Source organism: Ruditapes philippinarum, unplaced genomic scaffold (assembly GCF_026571515.1).
Source record: "Ruditapes philippinarum isolate M1 unplaced genomic scaffold, ASM2657151v2 ctg513_1_1_1_1, whole genome shotgun sequence".
Taxonomy (NCBI): Eukaryota; Metazoa; Mollusca; class Bivalvia; order Venerida; family Veneridae; genus Ruditapes; species Ruditapes philippinarum.
The window spans coordinates 161,338-188,217 of record NW_026859247.1 but is presented as its reverse complement, the minus strand read 5'-3'; the positions used below and the strand labels follow the sequence as shown (position 1 = coordinate 188,217).

The 26,880-nt window shown below is 34.5% G+C and overlaps 1 protein-coding gene across 1 annotated transcript; it reads left to right on the top strand.

Moving 5' to 3' along the window:
* The first annotated feature begins 1,397 nt into the window (after positions 1-1,397).
* Positions 1,398-24,817, top strand: LOC132755780 (N-alpha-acetyltransferase 40-like). Its single transcript, XM_060746699.1, has 9 exons — positions 1,398-1,528; positions 9,316-9,360; positions 10,127-10,177; positions 11,161-11,213; positions 18,515-18,610; positions 20,200-20,361; positions 21,013-21,096; positions 23,273-23,350; positions 23,914-24,817. Exons 1-9 carry the CDS (start codon positions 1,523-1,525, stop codon positions 24,098-24,100), a joined length of 762 nt encoding a protein of 253 aa, XP_060602682.1. The 5' UTR covers positions 1,398-1,522; the 3' UTR covers positions 24,101-24,817.
* Positions 24,818-26,880: the final 2,063 nt, after the last annotated feature.

The window sequence follows — 26,880 nt, the reverse complement described above, 5'->3', positions numbered from 1 at the left end:
GACTTTTGCATTTATAAAAAGTGTATGTCAGTCCTGTGATCAGCAGAAAATTTCAATGAAATGGGGGGTAATCCTCTTTGAAGTCATTTTGCAAAAAATTTGGTCGGCTACCCCTATATAACATGCAGGAACATTTTTATGTGTCAGGCATTTCATTCTGCTAGAAAAATTACCTCTTTAGCATGAAAACTCAATTTTAAGGTAGGATTAGGGACCATTTCTTATAATGTAAGTCTATGGAAATATCAATGTGAGTGTCTGACCTTCTGTACAGTTATTTCTTTATATATCTTGTTCTGCAGATAACGGGTGTGGTCCAGTCTAAAGTGAAAAAGGGCCAAGTGTAACGTACATTGTTGAGTATCAATGTCAATGTCTCATTTATTTTTTTAAATTAAGTAATCTTTTATAAAATTATATGAATACATGTATTATGAAATAATATGAATTATAATTAGAATTCTTTCTCGATATTGTCACCGTAGACGGAATATACTTGCAAATTGGTAACCAAAAGAATTATAAGATAGTTTCGTCACATTTTAGTAAGCTATTGGAAACTGTACGTGAAACTTACTATTTTGTTTTCGTGCAACTTACTATCCAGAAATTGTTCGTTTTACTTACTTAACACTTGCAAAGAACATTTGTAGGCTACAGACCTTCGAACAAAATTTTATATGGAATTCTACAAGAACAGATGTCAATAAAATGATTGATTTGGTGTCTTAAGTGCAAAAAGAAGGCTTATTTTCATTGATTTTGGTACCAAATTATATCGCTTCGTGCGAATTACTATTGCTGAATGTGCAATTTTCACACAATTCAAACAATGTTCTCAAAAACCACAAAACGTAGGATAATGCACTTTGTATTGTCATTTGCAGAAAATTACCGCGCATATGTTACGCTAGGTTTTGTTTTGATTTAAGAAACGTTTGTCACCTTAAATTAACATAATAAGGTACTTACCGGGGCTCAGCAGTAGCCATTTTCTCGTGGGTATTACTATACAAAGTCACGTGATTCCCCCCGTTTTAGTACTAATTCTAAATTAAGTGAGAGACTATCTAACTATGTGTTCTTGAATAACATTCAAATAAGGCCCGTACATTAAACCTTTTTTGTTCCACTTTGGGGACGTCCACTTTGTTTTTGTAGCATTTATATAAACTGTCATTCCATTTGATTTTAAAACTTACATGACAGATATGTTAAAAAATACCAAAGTAGATTCCCTCTATTGCAGTATTTACATACGAAGAAAAAAATTTAAATATAAAATATAAATTAGGACGAATCGTCCCTAAAGTAAAGGGAGGCTAATATGTAGCCTGGGTTACCTGCCCTTACCATTTCATTATCGTGCAGAAGTACGCTGGGAACCAGATTAGGCTAATATGTAGCGAACCGTCAGTGGGACGAATCTTACTATCCTCAGAAAATACTCTTCAATGAATAATCGCGGGAATTTTTTTTATTCTTGAAATAAAAGAAAAAAGTATCAACAGAAGAAGAAAAGATGGGTGTAAGAATATGTTTTTTCACGTAGTTTGTTAAGAATATCAACATTTTAGGCTTGTAGCCTTTAAACTGGATTAAGATTTAATTGTGAGAGTATTCTTGTTTTGTAATACGTTTTCGCGATACAAAAAATCCACACTCAACATAATCTCAAACCTATCATTCATAAGCTGTTCAGTTTTCACTAACATTTTCTATCATGTCATCAACTGTGTCCATTCAGCATTGTTTCTGGCAGACATTTCTGCTGGTGTCTCATAAACCAGGTCATGAAATCAAGATCTACATCAGTAAAGTCATTCTTTATCACTGTTTATTTTGTGCATTATGAAATGCGTACCAATACCCTTCTAAAATAGTGGCTATGCATGTAACTCGAGTAAAAGTGTGTAGCTACTGGTCGGGGACCATCAACCCGACACTTTTTGAACATTTTTCCATACATATGATAGTTCATAATTTTAAAACAGAAGGTGAGAGACCAGAAAATTTGACTCCGTACAGCTAGTTTTTTCTTCTAACTAACAACTTAGTTTGTTTATTTCTAATTAAATACACCCATAAACACTTTCCATATAAACTAAGTAAATACAACTGAGGTATATCGAGTGAAAAAAATACAATTTGTTTTCCTTTATCTTTGAGTAAAATAAATATATATTGCTTCTGCTAAAACAATTCAAATTAAGCCATATGTCAGACCATTTTACGTACAATTTATATCTTCGAGTGACCAGTTTCGACGCCTATAAGGAATATAAATCGGCGTCTTCTCAAAATACATTTGTTCATTGAAACTACAACAGAACTGCATAAATTAACATTCATGTAAAGAAATATAAAAATTATTACGATTCTGCTCTTGTATATTTTTTCCTAATCTGGCATTAAGCTTACATGTATGTAAGCGGCCATGTTCTTTGAGAGTGACCTAAAATGACGCTTCTGATTGGTTGCCTTTATATAGCTTTATAAACACCCTTTTGGAATGTGTACACATTTTAAGTTGTACTTACGATGTCCATTGATATCAGCAATCTGGATCTACAAAGTAATAACTCATAAAATAGTTTTCAATCTTTAATTTACATTAAATATCATGAAATTTCCATGATCAAACATGTGTATTTACTCTTCTGGAGTACAGTGAATGCACAAAAACACATCACCCCTTCTTACTACTCTAACAGGTGTGCAATAAATTAAATGCACCCAGTGTCCACACTTAGTACACTGTACCCACTTAACAAACAAGAGAGAGGTACTCTGTCGTAGTTCATGGGTGTGAACAAGTTACAAACACAGCACACTTCTGTGTCCAGATCCTCCTCTAGTGAAACATCACTGTCCATAACATCTGTGTCTTTGGGTTTATAGTTGTTGGTCTGACAGTTCCTGTAGTTTGTGGGTCAGATTTGTTTTTCAGAGATTTAGGCTTCTAAGCATTTTCATGTTCCCTTATCTTGTCCATCATATATGCCTTGGTTATCTGTTTACCCAGTCTTTCCGAAAGACCGTCGGCCCTGACCGGTAAAAAATCAGAAGGTCCGATAAAAATATATGTATTGACTGTCCGGAAAAAATTAAGGATTTATAAAAACCTTACATTCAACATTTTGCAAAGGCCAATCATTTACCTACATTCAAAACATATCAAAATGTTGTCATTACACAATATTAAAGCTCGTGCAATGCTTGTCAACTGTTATGCATTCTCATAATGCAAACTTTCATGTAACAACGCAAGATAAAAATATCCGACAACTAGTACAATTAAAAGTCAATAAGCGGCCGTGTAAATTACATAAGCGGCCCAGATGTGAAAGGTCACCCGCTATAAGTTTGTTTACACAGATGAAAGTGTCAGTGTATTAATTGGAACAATTTACGTCTTTAATCCACAGACTTAGAGAAATGCTAAATTACACGTGTGCTCAACTGGTGTTTAGCTATGAAAGATCGTCCAAGATGTTGACAAAAATTAAACTATACTGTGAAGGTACCAAAATCATTGAACAATTAATCTGTCAACTTCACTAAATTACCGATATATATAATTCTGTTTACATATCTATGCCAGACATTTTGCTAGTATATAGTCTGTATGAAATTAAAGTTTAAATAGCAAAATCCATTGAATACATGTATAACAATATTTATGTTTACATTTTGATTGTGGTGAAAAAAGATAACTTCACTTCGTTGATAATACAATTTTCTTTTTGTACACAAATTTTTTGACTGCTGACACTTATCAAATGACTCAGAATGCTATACCAATCAGGTTTTTTTCGGTCCAGTAAAATCATGTTTGGTCCAGTAAAAATTTTCAGTTTACAGAACCTACTGTCCAGTAAAACTCAGAAGTCTTTCGCATAGACTGTTTACCACTGACAACACTGCTAAGGTAACGGCGTTTCTTGGTGGGTGACTTTTTTGAAGTGATGTTAGCTGCTTTTGTAGAGAAGAATTGTGATGACTCATTGGATGGGGTACTTGAAATGTTTGCTGCATCTGAGTTAGCTTCCTGTTGCAGAGCCTCTGAGGGTTTAAAGTTGGAAGGATCTATAACATGTGGATTGTATGGATAGATGCCAGTCTTGCGGTAAGAAGCTTGTAGATTAGTGGGCGCTAGTGCCTTAGAATAGGCTCAACATCCAAGTGCGCAAACATTGTATCGTGTGATACTTTGACCACAGTGCTCACGCATGAACTTGTGACACACAGTTTTGTAGACCCTCTCAAAAGGTCCAAAACATCCTACATCAAGAGGTTGTAATACATGACTGGTATGGGCAGGAAGTAAGAAGTAAAGAACAAGATGAGGTGCTGTGTCTTAGCCCCAGATTTATGTGAGACTTCAGTGTTTTTGCTCCTTATATAACTGATACCGGAAAACGGCACCGTTCCCAATAGAAAAAAGACAACAAATTTCCCAATTCATGGCTGATAAATTCCCAAAATAACACTGAAAATTTCCTGAAAAATCGACAAATCTAAAGGTAAACAAAAACAGAAATGCCATTGATAAGTGATATGACATAAAAACCAAGTATAACCACATGAGTGATATTCGTACCTAGTTAATTTCGTACTTTTAGTGTTTCACACCTTAACATTATTTATGTACAATTGTTATGATTATCATTTTTTTTTTCAAACTCAAGAAGCATAAAGTTAATAATACATGGTTTTAAAGTGTTTATTATGCATAATTTTCATGTTTCCCTGGATAAAAGAAATTCCCAAAGAAATTTTTTGCATCTTGCGTAAATTCCCAATTTGAGTCAAACCGATGGATTTTTTTCCCAATCTGTCCGGACTGGCACCATTCCCGAAGTAGGGGAAAAAACCACTGGACTTATGTCCATCATAAAGTACAAGTACAGGATCATCATCAGAACGTTCAGGTAAGTATTTTATTAGATGATGTTCAATGTACCTCCGAAACACAGTGCTGTTGCTCCACCCACTCTCTGTGACAACACTATCCACTCCAGCACTTCCTCCATCCAACAGCTCAGGCCTCATTCTTGCCCCAGGAAACACTAAAAGGGTGGTACACTATAGCCAAGGGCATTACCATAGCCTATCACAGTCACTAATGATCTTGAACCAGATGTGCAGTGTTGCATCTAGAATTTCAAAATTATGGCGGATTGTCCCCCACTCAATTGAAAAATGTGGGGGATTTGAAAAAAATGTGGGGGACATACATTTACCTTACAATATGACATACCGAATAGAATTCATTTATTTTATGTTCAGGCATTTTTGACAGTTATCGTCCGCTCAAAAACGGAAGTAGAAAAAATAAAATATTGACGAATACTACAAAACACACACAAGATGACTCAGTCGGCTGCTACAAGGGATTTAGTACGTATTTTAGTCATAACCACGAGTGAAAACAAACATGGCTGAAGCGTTTAAGATACGATGAAGGTAAACTGAATTAAGTTGAAAAGATCATCAGCTGCGCGACTTGGCGCGCACTGACTTCATTAAAATGCGCGATATGCATAAAAAATGCGCAAATCGCGCGGCCTAGATGCAACACTGGATGTGACTATCTGAGGCTTGAATTCACTTCCAGTAACAACTGATGGTGGTGTGTGAGAAGTGGACAAACCCTTTTCATCAATGTTATAAACTCGTTCTGGTCTTTCCTTCAGTCCATACTTGTCCAAGATGGAACCATGTTCTCTATAATACTTGGAGACACAACCAACAGTTGTAGCCTTCGCACGCTGAATTTCCAATCCCCGTGATTTTAAGACTTTCAGTTCAGGCCATCGTGACATGAATCCCCTGAACCATTTCAGGGAAAGTGCATGTTCAGTGTCTCTCTTACCTAGACATACCCCATATTCAGTTGCCATGTCCACAACCTCTGACCTGCTGTACCCATAACCACAGACAGACATGAACTTCAAATGTTCCACAAAATGTGCCTCTTGTTCTTGAGTAAACAAAGGTGATAGGCCAGATCTCACAGCTTCAGGGTCTACTCTACCAGAAAGTTTGTGTCTAAGGGAAGCTTCAGGTATGCCAAACTCCCTTGCAGTTGTCTTAATGGGAGCCCCAGTCAGCCTCACCTTCTCAAGTGCAGTGCCCATAGAGGTAGGAGAGTAGCACCTTTACTTCATTTCTGGAACCTGCAGTAAAGAAAAATTACGTTTACTATGATATTCAGCATAAGTTATATAGGCTAGAGCTGTAACTATCCAATTAAATTTCAATTAACATACACTTTTCAATTATACTGAATAAAATGATATAACCAGTACATGGTGCTTAACAGTGATAAATACACCATTGTCATGTGATTAGTCACATGACTGTCACATGACCTAATGAATGAAGCGAGTGGGTGTTGCAGATGGATAGTGAAAATTTTTCTCACGCTCATTTTTGCCCAGATAAAAGCAAAATAAAGTACAACTTTTTTTGCATTAGTAAAAATATAATAAAATTGAAAAAGTATACAGTGGAACCTGTCTAATCCAAACTCATCCGGACCAGAAGAAAAGTTCGGATAAGAAAGGTTTCTGGATCAGAAAGGTTTCCGAATTAGAAGGTTTTCTTACATGTTTTTTCATGTTACATGTATTTGCAAAATAGTTTAAGGAAAGAAAACGGGAATGCATTTGAAATTGCAATTTAGATATTTTATTTTTGCAGTCTCTTATCGTTCATTTTATTACATGTGAATACAAAAATAAAGAAATATAAATAAATAAATAAGCAAAAATATTATGTCCTCAAGGGTAAGTTAACCTACGATGTTAAACAGGAGGCCGAGACATGATAAAATATTCGTACCAGCATTTGTCAATTGTTGTTAACTCTTATCCGATTCAGCGACTATCCGAATTCACTGACAGTTTCCATTAATTTTCATTGCTTAATCACGTATCATTGAATCCATTACAAAGGATTAAAAGATATTTCTATTGCATTATATCAAAATATTTATTGAATGTGACGAAAAACAATCAATTAAGCAATTATAGAAGATATGAAGGCAAGCTAAGTGTAATTTTCACACCTTCGCAGATCATACGCTTCACCCATTGATCAAGCGAAATAACACATCAGTTTGGTGTATGTTTACACCTGCAAGATTTGCGATTATTTGTTATTTTGAATGAAGGTGTAACATTTGGCAAAATCTGTTCGGGTCCGAGAGGTAAATTTTAGAGTAAAATAAGAACAAAAATTGAAAAAATCGTCCGGAATTCGGAGTTGACAAGTTCCGGATCCGAAAGGTTTTTTACTATTGAAAATAGAACGAATAAAATCGGGACCGGACACTTCGTTCGGAAAAGAAAGGATTCCGGATTAGAAGGGTTCGGATTAGCAAGGGTCCACTGTATTAAAGTATTTTTTTACCTTTGCATCTCTTATTTTCCACATAATTTTTGCAAGCGATAGAAATCCGTGTTTACTACAGTGTTTATATAGTAGTGAATCATTCAAGTCGCTAATGACAATATATTGAGCAAAACAAAAATGGCGTCGAAATAGGGCAGCGTAATTTCAGGGCACCCGACGATACAGTAAAATACGCAACCGGTTATTTTAACTCTAAAAACTACTGATAAGAATAGACTATCGTCTGCTAGTTTGGAAAGCGTTAATACTTTATAGGTGTATTGACACTTATATCTGAGGCTCGTCAAGGATAGAACAAGAACAAATCTTAATGTAGTTTTTTCTGTTTTTATGAAATTTATAAAACTTTATGTATATGTTTTTTACGATTACTGGAGGTCACTTTTTATTATTTTGACTAGAATCACTATTACTGTGAGTCAGTCTAGACATTAAACAATTAACTCAGGTGTACTATACACTGTTTTAATTTAGTCTCCAGGGATTTACTGGAGGCAGGATATTGCATCATATACGCATACAATGCTGAGTTTTGAAAGTTTCGAAAACGGGTTTGTCCTCTTGAACTCTTGGCCATAATGCAAGTGTTACAAAACATCCTGTAGCTCTAACCATTTGTATCTATCAAACCAGACAGACGAGAATGTTCAGTCACGTTTCAGTTTTGTTGACTGCTGGGATGATGTACTTGCTTCAGTTACAGTCGACGAGACGGGGCTCATGGTCATCTCGTTTTTGTTTTGAACCTACCCCACCCAAAAAAATTCTTAAGTCGGCCTGTTTTGTCATCGTTTAAACTGAAAGTACTTTCATAGATAACAACTAAGCACTAGGAATCAAGCGTTCCTGACGATAATATCCGGGGTATGACGATGTTCAGTAATGATTCGTCTGTATTTTAAATGCCAATAAACTGATGTGTTACAATAAATACCCATTGGTGATTCCCAGCACCTTCACCGCTAACCAAAACATTTAAGATGTCGTAAAAATAAAAAAAACAAGAGTTATTTGTAAACAATTTTTGTGTGTCCACGGTACTAAGAATTTATTTTAAAATATGGAAATATCAGTTACATATACTTTAGACAATTTTTCTGCGTCCATGTATACGCAGAATTTATTTTTTGTGCGTACATGATGGTATTTCATGTGTTTTAATTACGGCGCAGCCGCGCATGATCCTGCGTCTGTTAAATCCTTGTACATACCACTTATATATTTTGAAGTATAGGTACCATTAATATATGTTTTCATCTTATTTCTATGAAATACATACAGAGTAATATATATAGCTTAATAATTAACATAAAAAAGTAAATGAACAAATTATAACTTTATTATAACTAATTACTTAAAAAGCAAAGTCATATCAAAGCAATATTACAGTGTAAATTTTATGGCAATAGTTTTACCTGTATCTATATATATATGATTATCAGTGTCACAAAGTCAGAAATGAATAATAAAACAAATAACAATCAAATTACAAACTTTGAAATACTGTTATTGTTACTATATTATATTTGCAAATACAAAAGATCAATTAATGCCAAATTTGAAGAATAAACAATTTTGCCTTTATCCTTTATTAACTATTTCTATATAGGTGGTATGTCACCTCCAAAAATGGTACATTTATGTAGTAGTATGTTTCCTCCCTGGTAACCTCCAAATTCCTGTTACACTACTTTGGATCATACAGCCACAATTTTCCACATTGTACAGTACAGGAATTGCTGTTAGACTATTTACTTAATGTTTGTAGGCATAGTTTATCCCGGTTCTTTTAAAGAATGGTAAGCCTGTTTTGCATTTGTATAAAAAAAAGCAGAGTTGTTGCTCATTATCTGATAAAATTGTACATAATATTTCCACTTCTTTTCATTATAGAGAAAATCAGCAAAAGGCAAAGAAAAGAAAATGAAGAGAAAAGAGGTAATTCAATAATTATAGTACCAGAACAGTATGTCTAGTTACTCTATTATATAGATTGATAAAGAAGTTGTGGATTAATGTTCAATTCATGTCTTAGTAGAGCTCAAATAGGTATTTTGAATTCAAAAATGGCTTTCTCCCTATTCCATAGATTTTGTGTTAAAATATGAGGACAGATAAACTGGAATAATTATCATGTAGATCAATTTGTTTTGATAAGTAGTCATTTAGCATCATTATACATGCATTTCATGTATATGTACGGGTCTTAGTACACATGTACTCTTGTTCACAAGATATTTCCATGATAAAACTAAGTCTGTAAAAAGCGGTTAAAGATCACTTTCCTAAAATAACGTCAGCAACTTTGTATTATTCATGTGAGATTGCTATCCAGTTAGCATACAGAAAGTCAGTGGTTCTACTCAGGTCCCTGTTTGTGCCTAAAATAATGCATAGAAGGGCAAAGCTGGAAAGTCACAATATGACCTATATTATATTGGGCACCGTTAAACTCAACAAGAAAAAAAGGTCACTTAGAGCACTTGTCCATCAACGCAAGTGAGTAAATCCCTTTTTGTGAAGTATAATTCTTTTAGGGTGTATTACTGTACAGCATATAGTACTGTTGAAACAACTTTTTTTAATGACTTAACCAGATAAAGAAAGAGTAGTTCTATAGATATGTTTATGTTGTATCCATGGTAAATTATTTTACAATATAATACATACAGTGTTTGTGACCTGTTTTTGTTTTTCTCTATAGGAGAGCGCCAAGATGGCAATCAGTTTAGCAAAGGTAGAAGCTGCTAACAAGGTAAGTTTATACAAATATCTTTCAGTTGGTCTGTTATGATAATAAATCGGCTAATTTTTAATGTTCATAGATAAGCAACTAGTGGTAAACATTTTTCTGTAAGAGGAAAGTTAGTGAGAAGTTTAAGATTACTATATGTGCTGAGATCTAGATTGTGATTAAAGCAAATTCCATATTGTGTAACTTTCAGAATGTTGACGTGAATTTTAATGGTTTGTTACAGTCAGTTATTCCTCCTCCCATCCCCACCCCCCCACACACTATTTGACAGCTAAATATAGGATTTCTCCCCCCCCCCCCCCCCCCCGCCCTAAATGGTTCTATTTTCCCCTAAATTGCTATATGTCTCCGGAAAATGTCACCAGAACCAGAACCGTAATTGACTTGGACCAGCTTGTTGATAACTTAATGGCATGAAAGACAGAAGGGTTGCACTATAGATTTCTCTGCTTTTTACATTGCTATATTTTCCCCTACAGAAATTACCCCCCTCCCCCCTTTCAGAAAGCAGCAGGTCATTTAAAAAAATTCAAAAAGATTTCAAAAATAAAATCACTGACAATATTTGCAGTATATAGTATTTACCACTATTAGCTTGACTGTTAAACTTAATTTTGATAGTTGCATTGTTTGCTATAAAGATATTGCCTGATTATATGGCTCAATATCTGACAAATGTAAGCATATATAAGCAGTTAGTGAAGGGTTATATTGAAAACTGCCATATAAGCCATCAAAAAAATATTGATAACAGTAATAATGCTTCGAATTCCTTTCTGTAAGGAGAAATAAAGAAATATTCATACATTAAATTTTATGTGTAATAATATATAGATAATATACTAGATCTCCTAATGAAATTCAACGTAACAAACCTGCAATATTATAAAATATTTAACGAGTCAAAAGTGAATGATTGAACAATAAATCTAACATCCCTTCTCACATTTCCTCAGAAACAAATTCTTTTTACTATATTTCAGATTGAAAATCCACTATCTATGCTGGAACCATTCAAAAAGTTTGAAAGGAATGGGTGAGTTTTTCTAGATAGTTTAATTTAAAATAAAGCAGAAAGTTATAATTTGTAATCAGTCATAGCTCAAAGAAAGCTTTATTAAGATGGATATAGGTTCAATACTGAATTTATTGAACAAGTTGATTAAAATTATATTATGTAAGCCTTTGGCAAGCATAATACATGTATTGTTTTATTCATAGAGTTAAAAAGATTTAATTTTTTGAGTGGCGGAGTGGCTAAGTGGTTAATGTGTCTGACTAGTAATTATACGCCCGTTTGAAAAACGGGACGTATTATGTCCGGAGCATATATGGAGGGATTTTAATGAAACTTCATAGAAATGTTCACCACTATGAGGAGCAGTGTCGCGCACATGAACCAGGTCTCTAGGTCAAAGGTCAAGGTCACACTTAGAGCTCATTGAAAAATGCTTGTCCGGAGCAAAACTTCCACATGGATTGAGGGATTTCAATATTACTTGGCACAAATGTTCACCATTGTGAGGCGGAGTGTCGCGCGCAAGATTCAGGTCCTTGCGGCCAAGGTCAAGGTCACACATAGAGGTCAAAGTTCAGGTAAAAATATGAAGATGTGTATATGGACCATTTAGTCATCATTTATTGAGGGATTGTAACACAAATGGTCATTATCAAGACTTTGGCTGTGATACATATAATTTAGGTCAATATATACAAGGTCAAGGTCACTAAAGATGATGAAATCGCCCCATTAAAGCAAAAAGGTACCAAGTGACATTTTCATGTTTTCGAGAAAATCGCGTTTAAAGATTTGAAGTTCCATATCAAATCAGGTTTTTACAACATGGCAAAGAAACCTCACATATATTTAGATAATATTTGAATGTACATGCTCAAAAAGTTGGAAAACTTATATATTACTAATTAGTGATAATTAATCAATTAAAGGAAATGGTTCCTTTTTGCACTAATAAATATTTTGACTGACAAATGCAAGAAGGTACACTGGAGCCGCGATATAGCGCTCATGTTGGGGTCCATGATCTCAAGACAGCGCTGTAACGAGTAACTTTTTATAACGCTCATTTTGTAATTATAGCGAAAATATCGCATTACCCCACCCACCGCCGAAACATATAACGCTTGTTAGTGGAATTGATTGTTTACTTACCTTCCAATGGATATCAGTCCAAGCTTTTTTATATATTATTATTAATTATTTTGTAAAGCATTACTGAATATCTTTAATATAAACATGAAATTTACGAATTAAAAATATAAACCACGAATGAATGTTTATAAATTTCCAGTAAAACAGCGGTGTTAACGTGAGTTATGTGTGGTCATGAAAATTGATACCTAGTGGATGGGACTAAATTAATCGTCTTTCCTGCTGTCTCTTGTGAAAAAATCAGTCATCCTCAACAACTTTTTTGCAGATAGATCGAAAGTGCATGCTTTTTAAAATTAATTGTATGCTTGGGTGATTTACTTAAATCGTCGGTGTTTGCATGTCTTAGCTAACAGTTTGATACCTGACTGATCAACAGTTCAAAAAGAACAAAAGAGCGGATTAACGCTTACCTGTGTATGACTTCACACCTTCTTATCATGAGTGACGTAATTATGACTGTTTATTGCACTCGACTGACACATTGAACAAGCGTTATAGTGGATAAGGTGCGGTATTGATATACATGAAAAAAAATTATAATGGGCGAAAAATACGATTTTTTTTTTTGGGAGCCAAGGCATATGAGCGTTCTACTGAGATAAGCGCTATACTGATGAGCGCTATATCGCGGCTCCAGTGTACCATATGAACGCTTGGCCCCTTTTTGCATTATATGATTTTTAACATTTGCTGTCGAATATATCAAAAAAAGGTACCATATGGCAGTTGGCACCTTTTTGTCCCAACAATATTAACAAAAAGCATCATTTGGTAACAATTTTATTCTACAATGATACAAATAAAAATATGAAATTCTTGTGTTTTCAGTTAATGTCTGATACAACTATCACACTGCATGTTTTGAAAGTCTTCCTCTGTGATCAATCTCAATGCCTATGTCAAAATCTCTTACATTGTTAGTAAAAATCAGAATCATTCTCACCCGATTCCATTGTGACATAATCCTTTTCTTTCCTTTATGTTGGTTAAGTGGCATTATAATTATGGAACTCTTTTTGGATAATTTTCTTTGCACACAAAGTAACCAAGTTATTTTTCTTTTGAATAGAAACTGGAGGTTTGGTATCATAATTTCATATATTGTTCACCATTTGTCCACTAATACTTTAGATTCTGTATTCTGAACTTCTATTTCCATAAAATTTCAGCATTAAAGCTCTAATTTACAAATACTGACTTTGGGCTTCCCTTTGGTACCTGTATCCATTCCACTTGTAGCCAGATTACTCCTTGTCCGTCAATGGATGTTTTGAGTCTCGGACACTGTTTTTTAATGAAGTATTTGAAATCAAAAACCTGGTTATATTTCATTGGCACAGCAATGTATGGCCGTGATTTTCTGGCCAGTGATATAAGAGAACACAACTGAATGATATATAATTATACAGGAATTATTTTCTTTGCCCCTTCAAGAGTCAAGTTGTCACTCCATCTGTGAGTGACCCGATACAAGAAATTTGTGATCAATCTTAAACTTGGAACTTGTGATAATATAAAAGAAGAGACGCAGCTATGAATCAATTTCTGTTTTGTCTCCCGTATGAATCTGAAAAATAAATGACTTATTTGACAAAACCAGTTTGGCAAGTAGAAAAGGGCAATTTATTTAAGGGTGTTTTTATTAAGCAGGAAGCTATTTCACATGCCTCTCTTTGCAGTTGGTTTTATCCCATACATGACATACAACATTTTTGTCTCATAAGAAATATACTGTCAAGTTGTGTAGCAACAGAGTTTTCTTGAATAGTAAAGCTCACTCACTTATGAGCAAGGGGTTGTTACAACAGCTTTGAGATCAAAACATGCAACATAAACGCGTGCGTCACCTTTTGCTCCAACTTCATTTTAAATCTTTTCTTCTTGTGAATTTTCTTTCTGTTTTTTGATGTTCAATATATTGTTCCTTGATCGTGCCATCTAGTGTGTCTACTGCCTTCCTATATGTATGTTGCTTAACAGGTTTTATTTCCTTCTATTTACTTTCAATAGTTTACAGTTTCCACATCTTTTTAATGTTTAAGTCATAGTCATGAGATAGGTATTGTTTCTTTCAGTTTTTTTTTCTTGTATAATGAGATTTCATTTTAGGAAATTACTCTTTATGCTGTTTCACCAATTTAACTATATCATAATCTAGTTTATTTGCAGATGTACGCTTCCCTATCATGCTTCTCCTTCCATATAGTTGGCAAGAGTACAGTCAATTACTTTTCTTTTTACGTCCACATTTTTGTGAAGAAGTCATTTATACACTATCATTATCTTCGCACTGTTATCATTCCTCAATTTAAAACAGAAACAATACTCTGGGATTTATTGTTATATTTGATGTCCTTAGCAACATCTAGATTGTATTTTCATTAAAAAGCTAAAAGGTACCAAGCAAACAATTTAATATATAAAATAATCTTAAGGGTCGTAAATTCTTTGTGTGCAGAAAGGGACCATGTGACACATGGTTCCTTTTTGCATTAAAATAAATGCTCAAAACATATATAGTCATACAATGCAAAAAGGTACTATGTGACACTTGGTACCTTTTTGCTCAAACTGATATGCATATGGTACCTTTTTGCATTACTAAATGGGAAAATATTGACATAGTACCTTTTTACATAACCTTATATGTCTGTAAATAAACATGATACTACAGAGATATTTCTACAGATTAAAGATAACATTAAAACATAATGAAAAATGTTAAAAAGTCATTTTTGGCCAAAATGTCGCTTGGTACCTTTTTGCTTTAATGGGGCGAAATATCCAGATTTTGTCCGGAGCATATCTCCTACATGTATGGAGGGATTTTAATGAAACTTCATAGAAATGTTCACCACTATGAAGAGCAGTGTCGCGCACATGAAACAGGTCTGTAGGTCAAAGGTCAAGGTCACACTTAGAGCTCATTGAAAAATGCTTGTCCGGAGCAAAACTTCCACATGTATAGAGGGATTTCAATATTACTTGGCACAAATGTTCACCATTGTGAGGCGGAGTGTCGCGCGCAAGATTCAGGTCCTTGCGGCCAAGGTCAAGGTCACACAAAGAGGTAAAAATTCAGATAAAAATATGAAGATGTGTATATGGACCATTTAGTCATCATTTATTGAGGGATTGTAACACAAATGGTCATTATCAAGACTATGGCTGTGATACATATAATTAATGTCAATATATACAAGGTCAAGGTCACTAAAGATGATGAAATATCAAGATTTTGTCCGGAGCATATCTCCTACACGCATGGAGGGATTTTGATGAAATTTCATAGAAATGTTCACCATTATGAGAAACCATGTCACGCACATTAACTAGGTATCTAGGTCAAAGGTCAAGGTCACACTAAGATAAGCTCGTTGAATAACGATTGTCCGGAGCAAAACTACTACATGCATTAAGGAATTTTAATATAACTTGGCACAAAATTTCAACATTGTGAGGCTGAGTGTCGCGCATAAATTCAGGTCCCTGCAGCCAAGGTCAAGGCCACACATAGAGGTCAAAGTTTAGATAAAAATATGAAGATGTGTATAGGGACGATTTAATCATCATTTATTGAGGGATTGTAACACAAATGGTCATTATCATGACTACGGCTATGACACATGTACTTTAGGTCAATATATGCAAGGTCAAGGTCACTAAAGATGGTGAAATATCCAGATTTTGTCTGGAGCATATCTCCTACATGTATGGAAGGATTTTTATAATACTTTATGGAAATGTTTCACCACCATGATGTGTATTGCTCCATGCATGATCCAGGTCTCCAGGTCAAAGGTCAAGGTCACACTTAGAGCTCATTGAAAAACGCTTGTCCGGAGCAAAACTTCTACATTCATAGGGGGATTTCAATATAACTTGGCACAAATGTTCACCATTGTGAGGCTGAGTGTCGCACGCAAAATTCAGATCCCTGCGACCAAAGTCAAGGTTACACATAGAAGTCCAAGTTCAAATAAAAATTTGAAGATGTGTATAGGGACCATTTAGTCATCATTTATGGATGGATTGTAGCACAAATGGTAACTATCATGACTACAGGTGTGACACATTTAATTTAGGTTAATATTTGCAAGGTCAAGGTCACTGGAGATGATTAAATATCCAGATGTTGTCCGGAGCATATTTTCTACATGCATGGAGGAATTTTAATGTTACTTTATAGAATTGTTCACCACCATGAGACGTAGTGCCCTGCACATGAACCAAGTCTCTAGGTCAAAGGTGAAGGTCACAGTTAGAGCTCATAGCAAAACACTTGTCTGGAGCAAAACTTCTACATGCATAGAGGGATTTCAATATAATTTGGCACAAATGTTCATCATTGTGAGGCTGAGTGCCGTGCATAAAAATTCAGGTCCCTGCGACCAAGGTCAAGGTCACACATCCTGTGCATATCTTCCCTACTGATTTGTTTTAAGGTTCATTTAACAACACAGTGCCAAGGATAAAAACTTGCTTGCTAGATAACACTTATCCATAATGCCCCCATCTCCATCTAAAGCTTTCGTAAACGGGCGTATTTTGTGACTATGGCACCCTTGTTTAAGGATTGCTAACTGCTTGGGTTCAAACCCTGTCAGGGGCAAGCTGTTGTTTCCTTGAGCAAGAAACTTTACTTTCATTCCTTAGTACTGGTTGGTTCCAAGAACAGTTTCAAGAGTGTTTCAATCAGCTTATAGCTTCCAATACAATCAAACTAAAATAAATTAGTATAAACTATTTTTTTTTTCATCATTTATCTCATAGTTTAACGCAAACTCTTGTTTGACTTCACACTATAAAATGCAAATGACTGGGCAATAACATTTTTATAGAGTTTCAAAGTGGCTGGGATATGTGAGGGAGTATTGTTTGATAGCTTGATTTCATGACTGTTCAATGGTGTTGCATTTACACTTGGGTAAGTTTTTTGTGAGCAAGTTGGCATCTCAAAAACTACTGAAGGGAATGGGTGAAAAAAACTTCACATACTTGTTTTCTGACTTTTTAACATGATAGGCACAGGTCCCATAACTCTTACTTACCCTTTTAAAGAGTAATGTCCCTTTTTTAGCTCGACTTTTCTATGAAAAGGGGAGCTATCCTACTCGCCCCGGCGTCGGCGTCGGCGTTGGCGTCACACCTTGGTTAAGTTTTTCGTACCACCCCACTTTATTTCAGAAGTATTACAAGTATGGCTTTGAAACTTACCATACTTGTTCACCATCATAACCTCCATCTACAGACAAGAGTACATAACTCTGTCAAGGTTTTTGACAGAATTATGGCCCTTTTTTGACTTAGAAAGTGTATTGAGCTTGGTTAAGTTTTTTGTACCACCTCACTTTATTTCAAAACCATTGGAGGTATTGCTTTGAAACTGACCATACTTGTTTACCATCACGACCTTCATCAACAGACAAGAGGACATAACTCTGTCAAGGTTTTTGACAGAATTATGCCCCTTTTTGACTTAGAAAATACATTGAATATGGGTAAAATCCACTTATTGCCTTAACCCTTTGAGATATTGCTTTGAAACTTTTAATGCTATTTCACATCATTACCCCCATCTGTACGCAAGAGAAGGTAACTCTGTCAAGGATTTGTTTTAAAAATTAAGGCCTTTTATCGACTTAGAATCTTGGTTAAGTTTTTAGTACCAGTCCACTTTTTGACTGAACTGTTTGAGATATTAATTTGAAAGTTGGAATACTTGTTTACAATCATGATTCCCAAACATGTCCAGGAGAAGGTAATTCTGTCAAAGATTTTATTTGAATTATGGCCCTTAACTGTCAATGTTTTGTATTATAGGCAAGCACTAAAAAACTTAAAAAATCTAAAAAAATTCATTCCTATCCACTTGTTCACTTTACCATAAATTATGTCATATAAACATTGCTGTAATATTCAAGGGTATCAAACAACTAGTTCACTTTAAAAATACAGAGATTCTTGTATTGCCTTTTACTGCAAAAACTTTTTTTATTGGCAAGCAATAAAAAAGTCGAGCGCGCTGTCTTACGGACAGCTCTTGTTACTGTCAAGCACTGAGAATAGTCAAGTGCACTGCCTTTCAGACAGTTCTTGTTAGTCACAGTATTTGCTAAGATTTTCTCATAATTTGCATAATTTTCATGTTTGTTGTTTTTCAGTGTTTCCTTAGTGATAGATTTTAAAAGGAGCGGTGATATGGATGATGAAACAAAAGAATTTGTTTTCCAGCTGTGTAAGAAGAATATGCAGACATTGTATGTATTTAAGAAAGATATTTCATCCTTTATCTTTAAAATAATCTTCACAGTGTCACTATGTGTGAAGTTTTTAAAATCCATAAAAAATTTTTTTTACCATATATACAGGTACAAAAATTTGCTTATTTATAAAATAATAGTGCTCTTAAAGTCATATGCTAAAGTTTTGATTACACAGTAGATTGGTATAGTGTGGTAAGTAGTTGTCAGCATTCTCAGATATGAACTTTAAGCATACTGTATCTGATGATATAAGTCAAGGAGAAGTTAATGACCAGTTTGCCGATTTCTATGGAATTGGTAAATGACAAGATTTATATGTCAGAAAGAACTGGTTTTATAAGGTTGACCAATGAAGGTTTGATAAATTTTTGTATATAAGTATAACGCAGTCTTCATTGGTAAGGCATCAGTGAGTCATTACAGACTTTTTCCAATTGTTCAGAAAAAGTATTCAGTGACATATATAATTAGATGGCCAGAATTATATTATAAAAGCAAGATATGCTGCAAATTAAGCTAAAAAGAAGTGTTTCAATGCTTTAATCTCAAATTGAGCTGCTAATTGAACAATATGTTTATTTTCAAGTCAATTCTGAGTATATTCTTAAATCTTTATCAACTTCTGCAATTTTTATGCCATCCCCACAAACCCTAGCGAGTATGTCCATCCCTCCAAAGTACCGAAAATAGATAAGAGGCCATCTAACTGTGAACAAAAAAAAAAAGAAAAGAACAATAAGGTTCATTCTGTAACAATAGAATACAGGGCTATTGGCCTAAACAATAGAAAATAACAATAAAAATGGCCCCTGGTTGGATGTCTTATTCTTCTTCTGAGGTTTACCTAAACTGGCAACTTTGATAAATCTTATCTTCTGACTATACCAATGGCTTTGTAATTTACACACTTCAATATTGTTGATATGTACATGATCTTGGCAGGTTACATAACTGTGGCTTTCATGGTTTTCCAAGCTAACTAAGAATATGGATATGATTTACCTAATCTGGCAAGTTTGATATATCTATAGCTAGCTATGTCTGTACTAATGGCTTCATAATTTACACGCTTTCTTAGCAGTAAAAAGTTCATAATATTGCAAAGTAACATAACTGTGCTAACCATTTTTCCCAGTTATTTCCTTGTTTATCACTTTGAAAACAAGGGTATGGTTGACCAATTCCAGTAAGTTGGATTTATCTTGAATTTTTCCTAATAGATTCAATTATTCAATGGTATCTTCTATATTTGATAGGTTAATACCCTTGTTGGAGTTAGGGTCATTGATTTGGCTTGTTTTTTTTTCACCTTTGCTCATACAGCCTTTATTTATAAACTGATGTCTTTCATTTTTAATAGGGACATGCCAGGGATGTCCCATTCCTTTGGGTATAGTTAGGGATCATTTTGGTTAAGGTCAATGTCACCGATGTCAAAAGTAGACGATACATGTTTTGTAGGTACAACCTTTATTTATTGACAAATGTATATTATTTATATTTGTACAACTTTTCATGTTAATAATGTCTTAATTATTAGGTAAACTTTGTTAACATGCTATATCATATGCCTTTAATTTCAGATATGAGAAATGTGGTGTACATGGTTGGAAAGACAGAGAAAAGAGGGAAGAAATGTCTGAAGAGAGGGCGTTATACTTGATTGTCAGAAACAAGGATGGGGAACCAGTGGCCTTCGTACATTTTAGATTTGATATGGAATATGATGAAGAAGTTTTATATTGGTATGTTGAATTAGTAATATTCTGCTTATTTAATGGATTTATTTGGTTGTGCTTTATCATGAAATAATTTTTTTTGTTTTGCCTTGAAGTTTGACAATAAATTAATTCGAGGTTATTTAAATCCATGTTGCAAATTTTCAAAAAACTCGCTTTTCACAAATATGACTGGTGGATGTATTTGTGTTCCCCCCCCCCCCCCCCCCCCCCCCCCCCCCCCCCCCCCCCCCCCCCCCCCCCACCCATCATTATCATCGTAAACGTAAAGACAAATTTCTGTTGTAAATGTATAAATTTTACGGATGACAACTAGTAACTGGTTGACATGTGAATATCAAAAGAATGACCGAGTACTGAAGTACTGAAATCGGTACGTATTGCCATCCCTAATAAATTTTGAGAGAAGAAATAGTTTTTGATTCATGTATGCTACTTATTTTAGAATAATACAGAACTGTAAGATTTGAAGTGTTGTATATGTATGAAATAGAAACTTCATAGTCATTGTTTATAGTTGACATTATCGATAAGGTACATTTTACATGCAACGGAATTCTTGCAGAAGGTACCTTACCACATGAAGTTTGTATAAGAGTTCTTTTAGTTTATTGAGTGTATATGGTAGTGTATATATGGTATAAAACTATATTTCAGCTATGAAATTCAGCTCACAGAACCTCTAAGAAGAAAAGGCCTAGGGAAGTTTCTTATGCAGATTCTTGAACTGTTGGCATATAAGTAAGTTTTCTTAACTGGAATACATTTTATACGTTCTTTTTTTACCATGGAAGTCAAATGATTATGGTCTATGACTTCAAAACACTTGTTACTCACTGCTGTGTATTTGAATCCTGATATGGACTTGGGATTCTTTCAAGTGAGGAAGCCATCTTAATCCATCTAGCTTACGGAATGTCAGTGGTTCTACTCGGGTGTCTACACATGTCTTTAATAAAGCACAGATTGTCACCTGAGGTCCTTCACCTGTGAAGCTGGTAAGTCGCTAGGAAAGTCACCATATGACTTTACTGGCAGATGTGCCATAAATTGTTTTATTTTGTAATTAGAGGAGCTTCTTATAAAATTAAAAAAAGAAAACGGATTGGATTTATTTGCAAACATTCTTTGAACAAGAAAGATGAAATGTTTTAAACTTTAAGCCGGTCTAATATTTTTATGAAAGAAAAAAACAAAAATAAACAAACAACAGAACTAATCACAGCATACTGTTGAAGAAAAACTGTTTTTTTATTTGAAGTTCATACATTTACATAAGGTAACTTAATAAAGGAAAGAAATAAAAGTATAATGTCTACAGAACAACTAAATAAAAGTATTTTTAATGTCTATGGAACAACTATATATTTAATTAATGAACTAACTGTATAAATTGAAAATGTTACCATTTTTTATATCTGAACCCAGACTTCCTGAAATAATGTCGGTGCGACGGTGTCATCCAATAAATTTTGATTAGGTCCGACGATTTTTTATTCCATATCGGTCTGACTGTCCGGTTTTTATCCAAGTCACATTTTTACAAAATGGCGTCGCTAAAGGTGCCAAACCTGGGAAAAAAACGAAAATCTACGTCAGAGGAGCGCGCAGAACAGCAGTAAAAGGATGAAAAGAATAGACCGGAGATAACATTTAATGAAAAATGGAAGCAGGACAGTGAATTGTTGGTATACGACACGGAGGAGATGAAAATGCGCTGTATGGACTGTGCCCATTTTTACAGCGAAAAAATTAAAACCAAAAAGTGTCTTAGAAATACAAACACAAGTTTTTCTTTGATTTTGTTTGATTTCATTGGGTCTGACAGATTTCGTTTCGTGTTTTTCAACTTTTGGGAAGTCTGTGATGAATTGGGTATGGATTATGGAAAATCTGTTAATGTTGACAACAAATCACTGCACAAATATGAAGCAAGTTCTATGTAGAGCCCTCAAACAGAGTGACTGGTACTAGCAATGTAAAATGTGATTCTGAAACCATTATTAATGCTGTTACTGAAATCATTCCTGAGGTATTGATTGAAACCATTCGTGAATTCATTAACTGAAACCATTTCTGAAAAATTTTATGAATCCATTCTTGAAGTATTTAGATACCATTTCTGAAGTATTTGATGAAACCATTTGTGCCATGACACGGTTAATGAAACCATTACTGAAATATTTTCTCAATCACATTCTGAATTATTTGCTGAAACCATTCCCAGTGTTAACTAAAACCATTCCTAAAGTATTTAATGAACCATTCCTGAATTGTTTACTGAAGCAAAGAGTGATTATTGAAATCATTTCAGAAATTTTTCTCAGCACCATTTTAAAATTATTTACTAAAGCCTTTAATTTAAAAAAATTTATTTAAAAACTGACATGAAACTTCATCTTTTCCTGAAACTGTTAGCTTTAAAAGAAACTATTATCAAAGACTTTATTGACAGCATTACAAAAGTTTTAATGGAAACCATTTTTGTAGATTTTTATCAAAACAGATGATGCAGCTTTTACTGAAACTATCTGGCTTTAGTTTTTCGTTTTCTTCATGTATAATTGTTTATAAATTGAAGTGTAGTTTTTATGATACATTGATGTAAAGGTTTTAAAAGAAATATAGTTTATCTCTTTTTATTGGCACTCAATTTATTAAGTGATGTCTAGCTTATGGAAGTCTGGTTGTTCTACTCAGGTGCCTGAAATAATGCAAGAAGTGGCAACCACGGTCTGCCACCACCAGACACCCAAGGTCTCCCTCCACCAGAAAAGCCGGAAAGTCCCCTTATGACCTTATGCAGTGTGTATGTGACTTAAAATCCAACAAAAAATCAAAGTGATGTATTTTCAGTTCATGAATAGTTGTAAAGCTGTGTTGATTTTTCCAATTTAACTGTTTTTGTTTTCCTCAGGACAGAGATGACGAAAGTAATGTTGACAGTGTTTAAAGCTAATGATTCTGCTGTAACATTCTTTATGGAGGCACTAAAGTAAGTTAAAACATTTATACGAACATTATATATGCAATGTACGTCTGTAATAAATGAAATGATAATATTATGCCATATGGAAATGTTTAAGAAAATTGTTTTGTCTGAGCTTCCAGTCCAGTATAGGAGAGGGAATGCTTCTGTTCCTTCTGTTGTATGGGGGTTAACAATGATTTTCTATGAAATGACAGCTTGATTAACCTCCAGTTGGTTTTGTAACAATTTAGTGACCATCTGCATTTTGCTGATTTTTGAATGGTTGTAAACAGAGATAAAAAACAAAGAATCCTCCTGTCATGTAATACAAAGGTCATAACTGGTCCTCACTCCTTCATACAGTCCCATTTCTTAGCCCCAGCAGGTGGTTTTAAGCTCTAATATTGCTTTAAGTTTTTAACACCCGAGGTTACTCAAAATTATCTTCCCTGGTTTGGCCCTATATGACATATATTCTGTTGGTGCGCCGTAAACCCAAACAAAACAAACAGTAAATGAACACATGACTAAGATGTTTATGTAATATTAGATATGTATTATTTCAAAGAGACAAATTCTCTTCACAGGTATGAAATTGATGACATCTCACCTGATGATGGAATGTATGAGGAAGAAGCGAGATACTGGATCCTTAGTAAGCCAATCAAGCGTAAAACACCAGCCCAAAACCCGGGAGCCAATGGTCACGGAGTAGACGCTAAACTAAATGGACACGCCCACTCTCATATACATACAGGCAGTTGTTGTCATTGAATCATATATATATAAGTTTACAGGTCATTGAAATGAATTCTTCATGTCTTTACCAGACATGTTTTACTCTTATATAAATTCTGTGTTCACTAAAATTTTGATATGAAAGATTATTACAAAGCCTGTGGTGATTTTCATAGATTGATCCATGGACTGTTGTCATCAAAATGAAAGGAAAAATGAAATTGATGAATTAAATTGAGAGAAAATTCAATTAAGGGACAAAAAATTGCATGATTGAAAAGGACTTTTACAGGAAGAACGCTATTTTTTACATACTTGGTTACAAGAAATTAGTAGGCGTATAGAATTTGAAATTACATTTATGCATAATTGATTGGAAGATTGAAAGAGAACAAAATTCTGAAAGTGAAATTATTTTTGAAAAGCAGGTTAGTGAAAATTTAAGTCAATAGTTAAGAACATAAATGTGCAGAACATTAATGGTATGTTGTGTACCATTCCTATAGAACATGTGAACAAAATGGCATTTATTTATAAAGAATTTTGACATTTATGGAAGTCTTGTAACTTTATTTATTTAAATACTGAACAATTGAAGAAAACTGATTTTGCTCTAGGATAATTCAAATGCTTTGGAATTGAAAACAGTCATTACTCGATAATTTATATATTTTACTTTGTGCATGTTCAGACTGTCATGAAAAAGATAAGAATTTGTTTATTAGTTATTAAAATTATGTATTTATGACTTAATATTTCTTTTGTAATTCATGTAAACTAAGTTTTGTGAAGATATTAGTAAGTGTATGTATTATTTTTGTAAACAAAACAACCTGTGATAATGCACAGATCAGTTGTTATGGAAATATCTCCACCTTTTTTTAAGACAACAACAAACAAACAAAAACATATATATACATATATAAGGTATTTTAAGTGCTTAGGAGAAAAATTATTGGGATAAGATATTCTGTATATTAGATGATAGAAAATGATGCATGACTAACAGTTATTAAGGTGTTTTTGATAGGCAGGAAGTGCATTTAGCTGGATCTCATTTAATCATACAAAAACAAAATTTCAAAAAATGTACTATCTGAATTGTGAACAGAGCATGCTTTGATTAGGCTGCACAAATGTGATGACTGGTTTTGGTCAACACGAATGTGAGGTCTGGTTTTGGTTGGCACAAATGTGACAGCGGTTTTTGGTCTGCCTAAATGTGACGACAGATCTTGGTCTGTATAATGTGACGTCTGATTTTGGTCTGCAGGAATGTGACGTCTGATCTTGGTTTGCACAAATGTGACATCTGGTTTGGTCTACACAAATGCCATAGCTGGTTTTAGTCTGCACAAATGTGACATCTGGTTTTGGTCTACACAAATGTGACGTCTGGTATTTGTCTGCACAAATGTGACGACTGGTTTTGGTCTGCACAAATGTGACGACTGGTTTTGGTCTACACAAATGTGACGTCTGGTTTTTGTCTGCACAAATGTGACGACTGGTTTTTTGGTGTGTACAAATGTGACGTCTGATTTTGGTCTGCAGGAATGTGACGTCTGATCTTGGTTTGCACAAATGTGACGTCTGGTTTGGTCTACACAAATGCCATAGCTGGTTTTAGTCTGCACAAATGTGACATCTGGTTTTGGTCTACACAAATGTGACATCTGGTATTTGTCTGCACAAATGTGACGACTGGTTTTGGTCTGCACAAATGTGACGACTGGTTTTGGTCTACACAAATGTGACGTCTGGTTTTTGTCTGCACAAATGTGACGGCTGATCTTGGTCTGCACAAATGTGACGTCTGATTTGGTCTGCAGGAATGTGACGTCTGATCTTGGTTTGCACAAATGTGACGTCTAGTTTGGTCTACACATATGCCATAGCTGGTTTTAGCCTGCACAAATGTGACATCTGGTTTTTGTCTGCACAAATGTGACGACTGGTTTTGGTCTGCACAAATGTGACGACTGGTTTTGGTCTGCACAAATGTGACGACTGTTTTTGGTCTGCACTAATGTGACGACTGGTTTTGGTCTACACAAATGTGACGTCTGGTTTTTGTCTGCACAAATGTGACGACTGGTTTTGTTCTGCACAAATGTGACGACTGGTTTTTGTCTGCACAAATGTGACGGCTGATCTTGGTCTGCACAAATGTGACGACTGGTTTTGGTCTGCACAAATGTGACGTCCTGGTTTTGGTCTGCACAAATGTGATGACTGGTTTTGGTCTGCACAAATGTGACGTCTGGTTTTGGTCTGCACAAATGTGACGTCTGGTTTTGGCCTGCACAAATGTGACAACTGTTTTTGGTCTGCACAAATGTGGCGACTGGTTTTGGTCTGCACAAATGTGACGGCTGGCCTTGGTCTGCACGAATGACCTGGCTGATCTTGGTGTACCCTGGTGGCATGGATATTTCCATTCGCCACCAGCTGGCTTAGAGTTAAAGTTACACTTGCAAATATCAGAAATGTGCCAAAACTTAAAAAGATTGCTATGTTCCATTTTCTTGGTTAGATGTATGTTATTATGAAACGCAAACAAAAATTTATATATATTACTTAGAATCTCCAGTAGAGTGGCTAAAATATACTTGCTTATGTGTGTAATTATGTTGCTTTATTTAAGGATTATCGATCCTAATGGACAGGTATGCAAGCAGTCAATATTTTCTCAAAACACTCTTTCATTTAATAGATATCATATGTACTGGTATACAAAAACTGACAAAGAGAGTGGTTGTTACAATATTACCTAACATTAGTTAATATTTTTGTTACTGATAAGGTGACTTTTA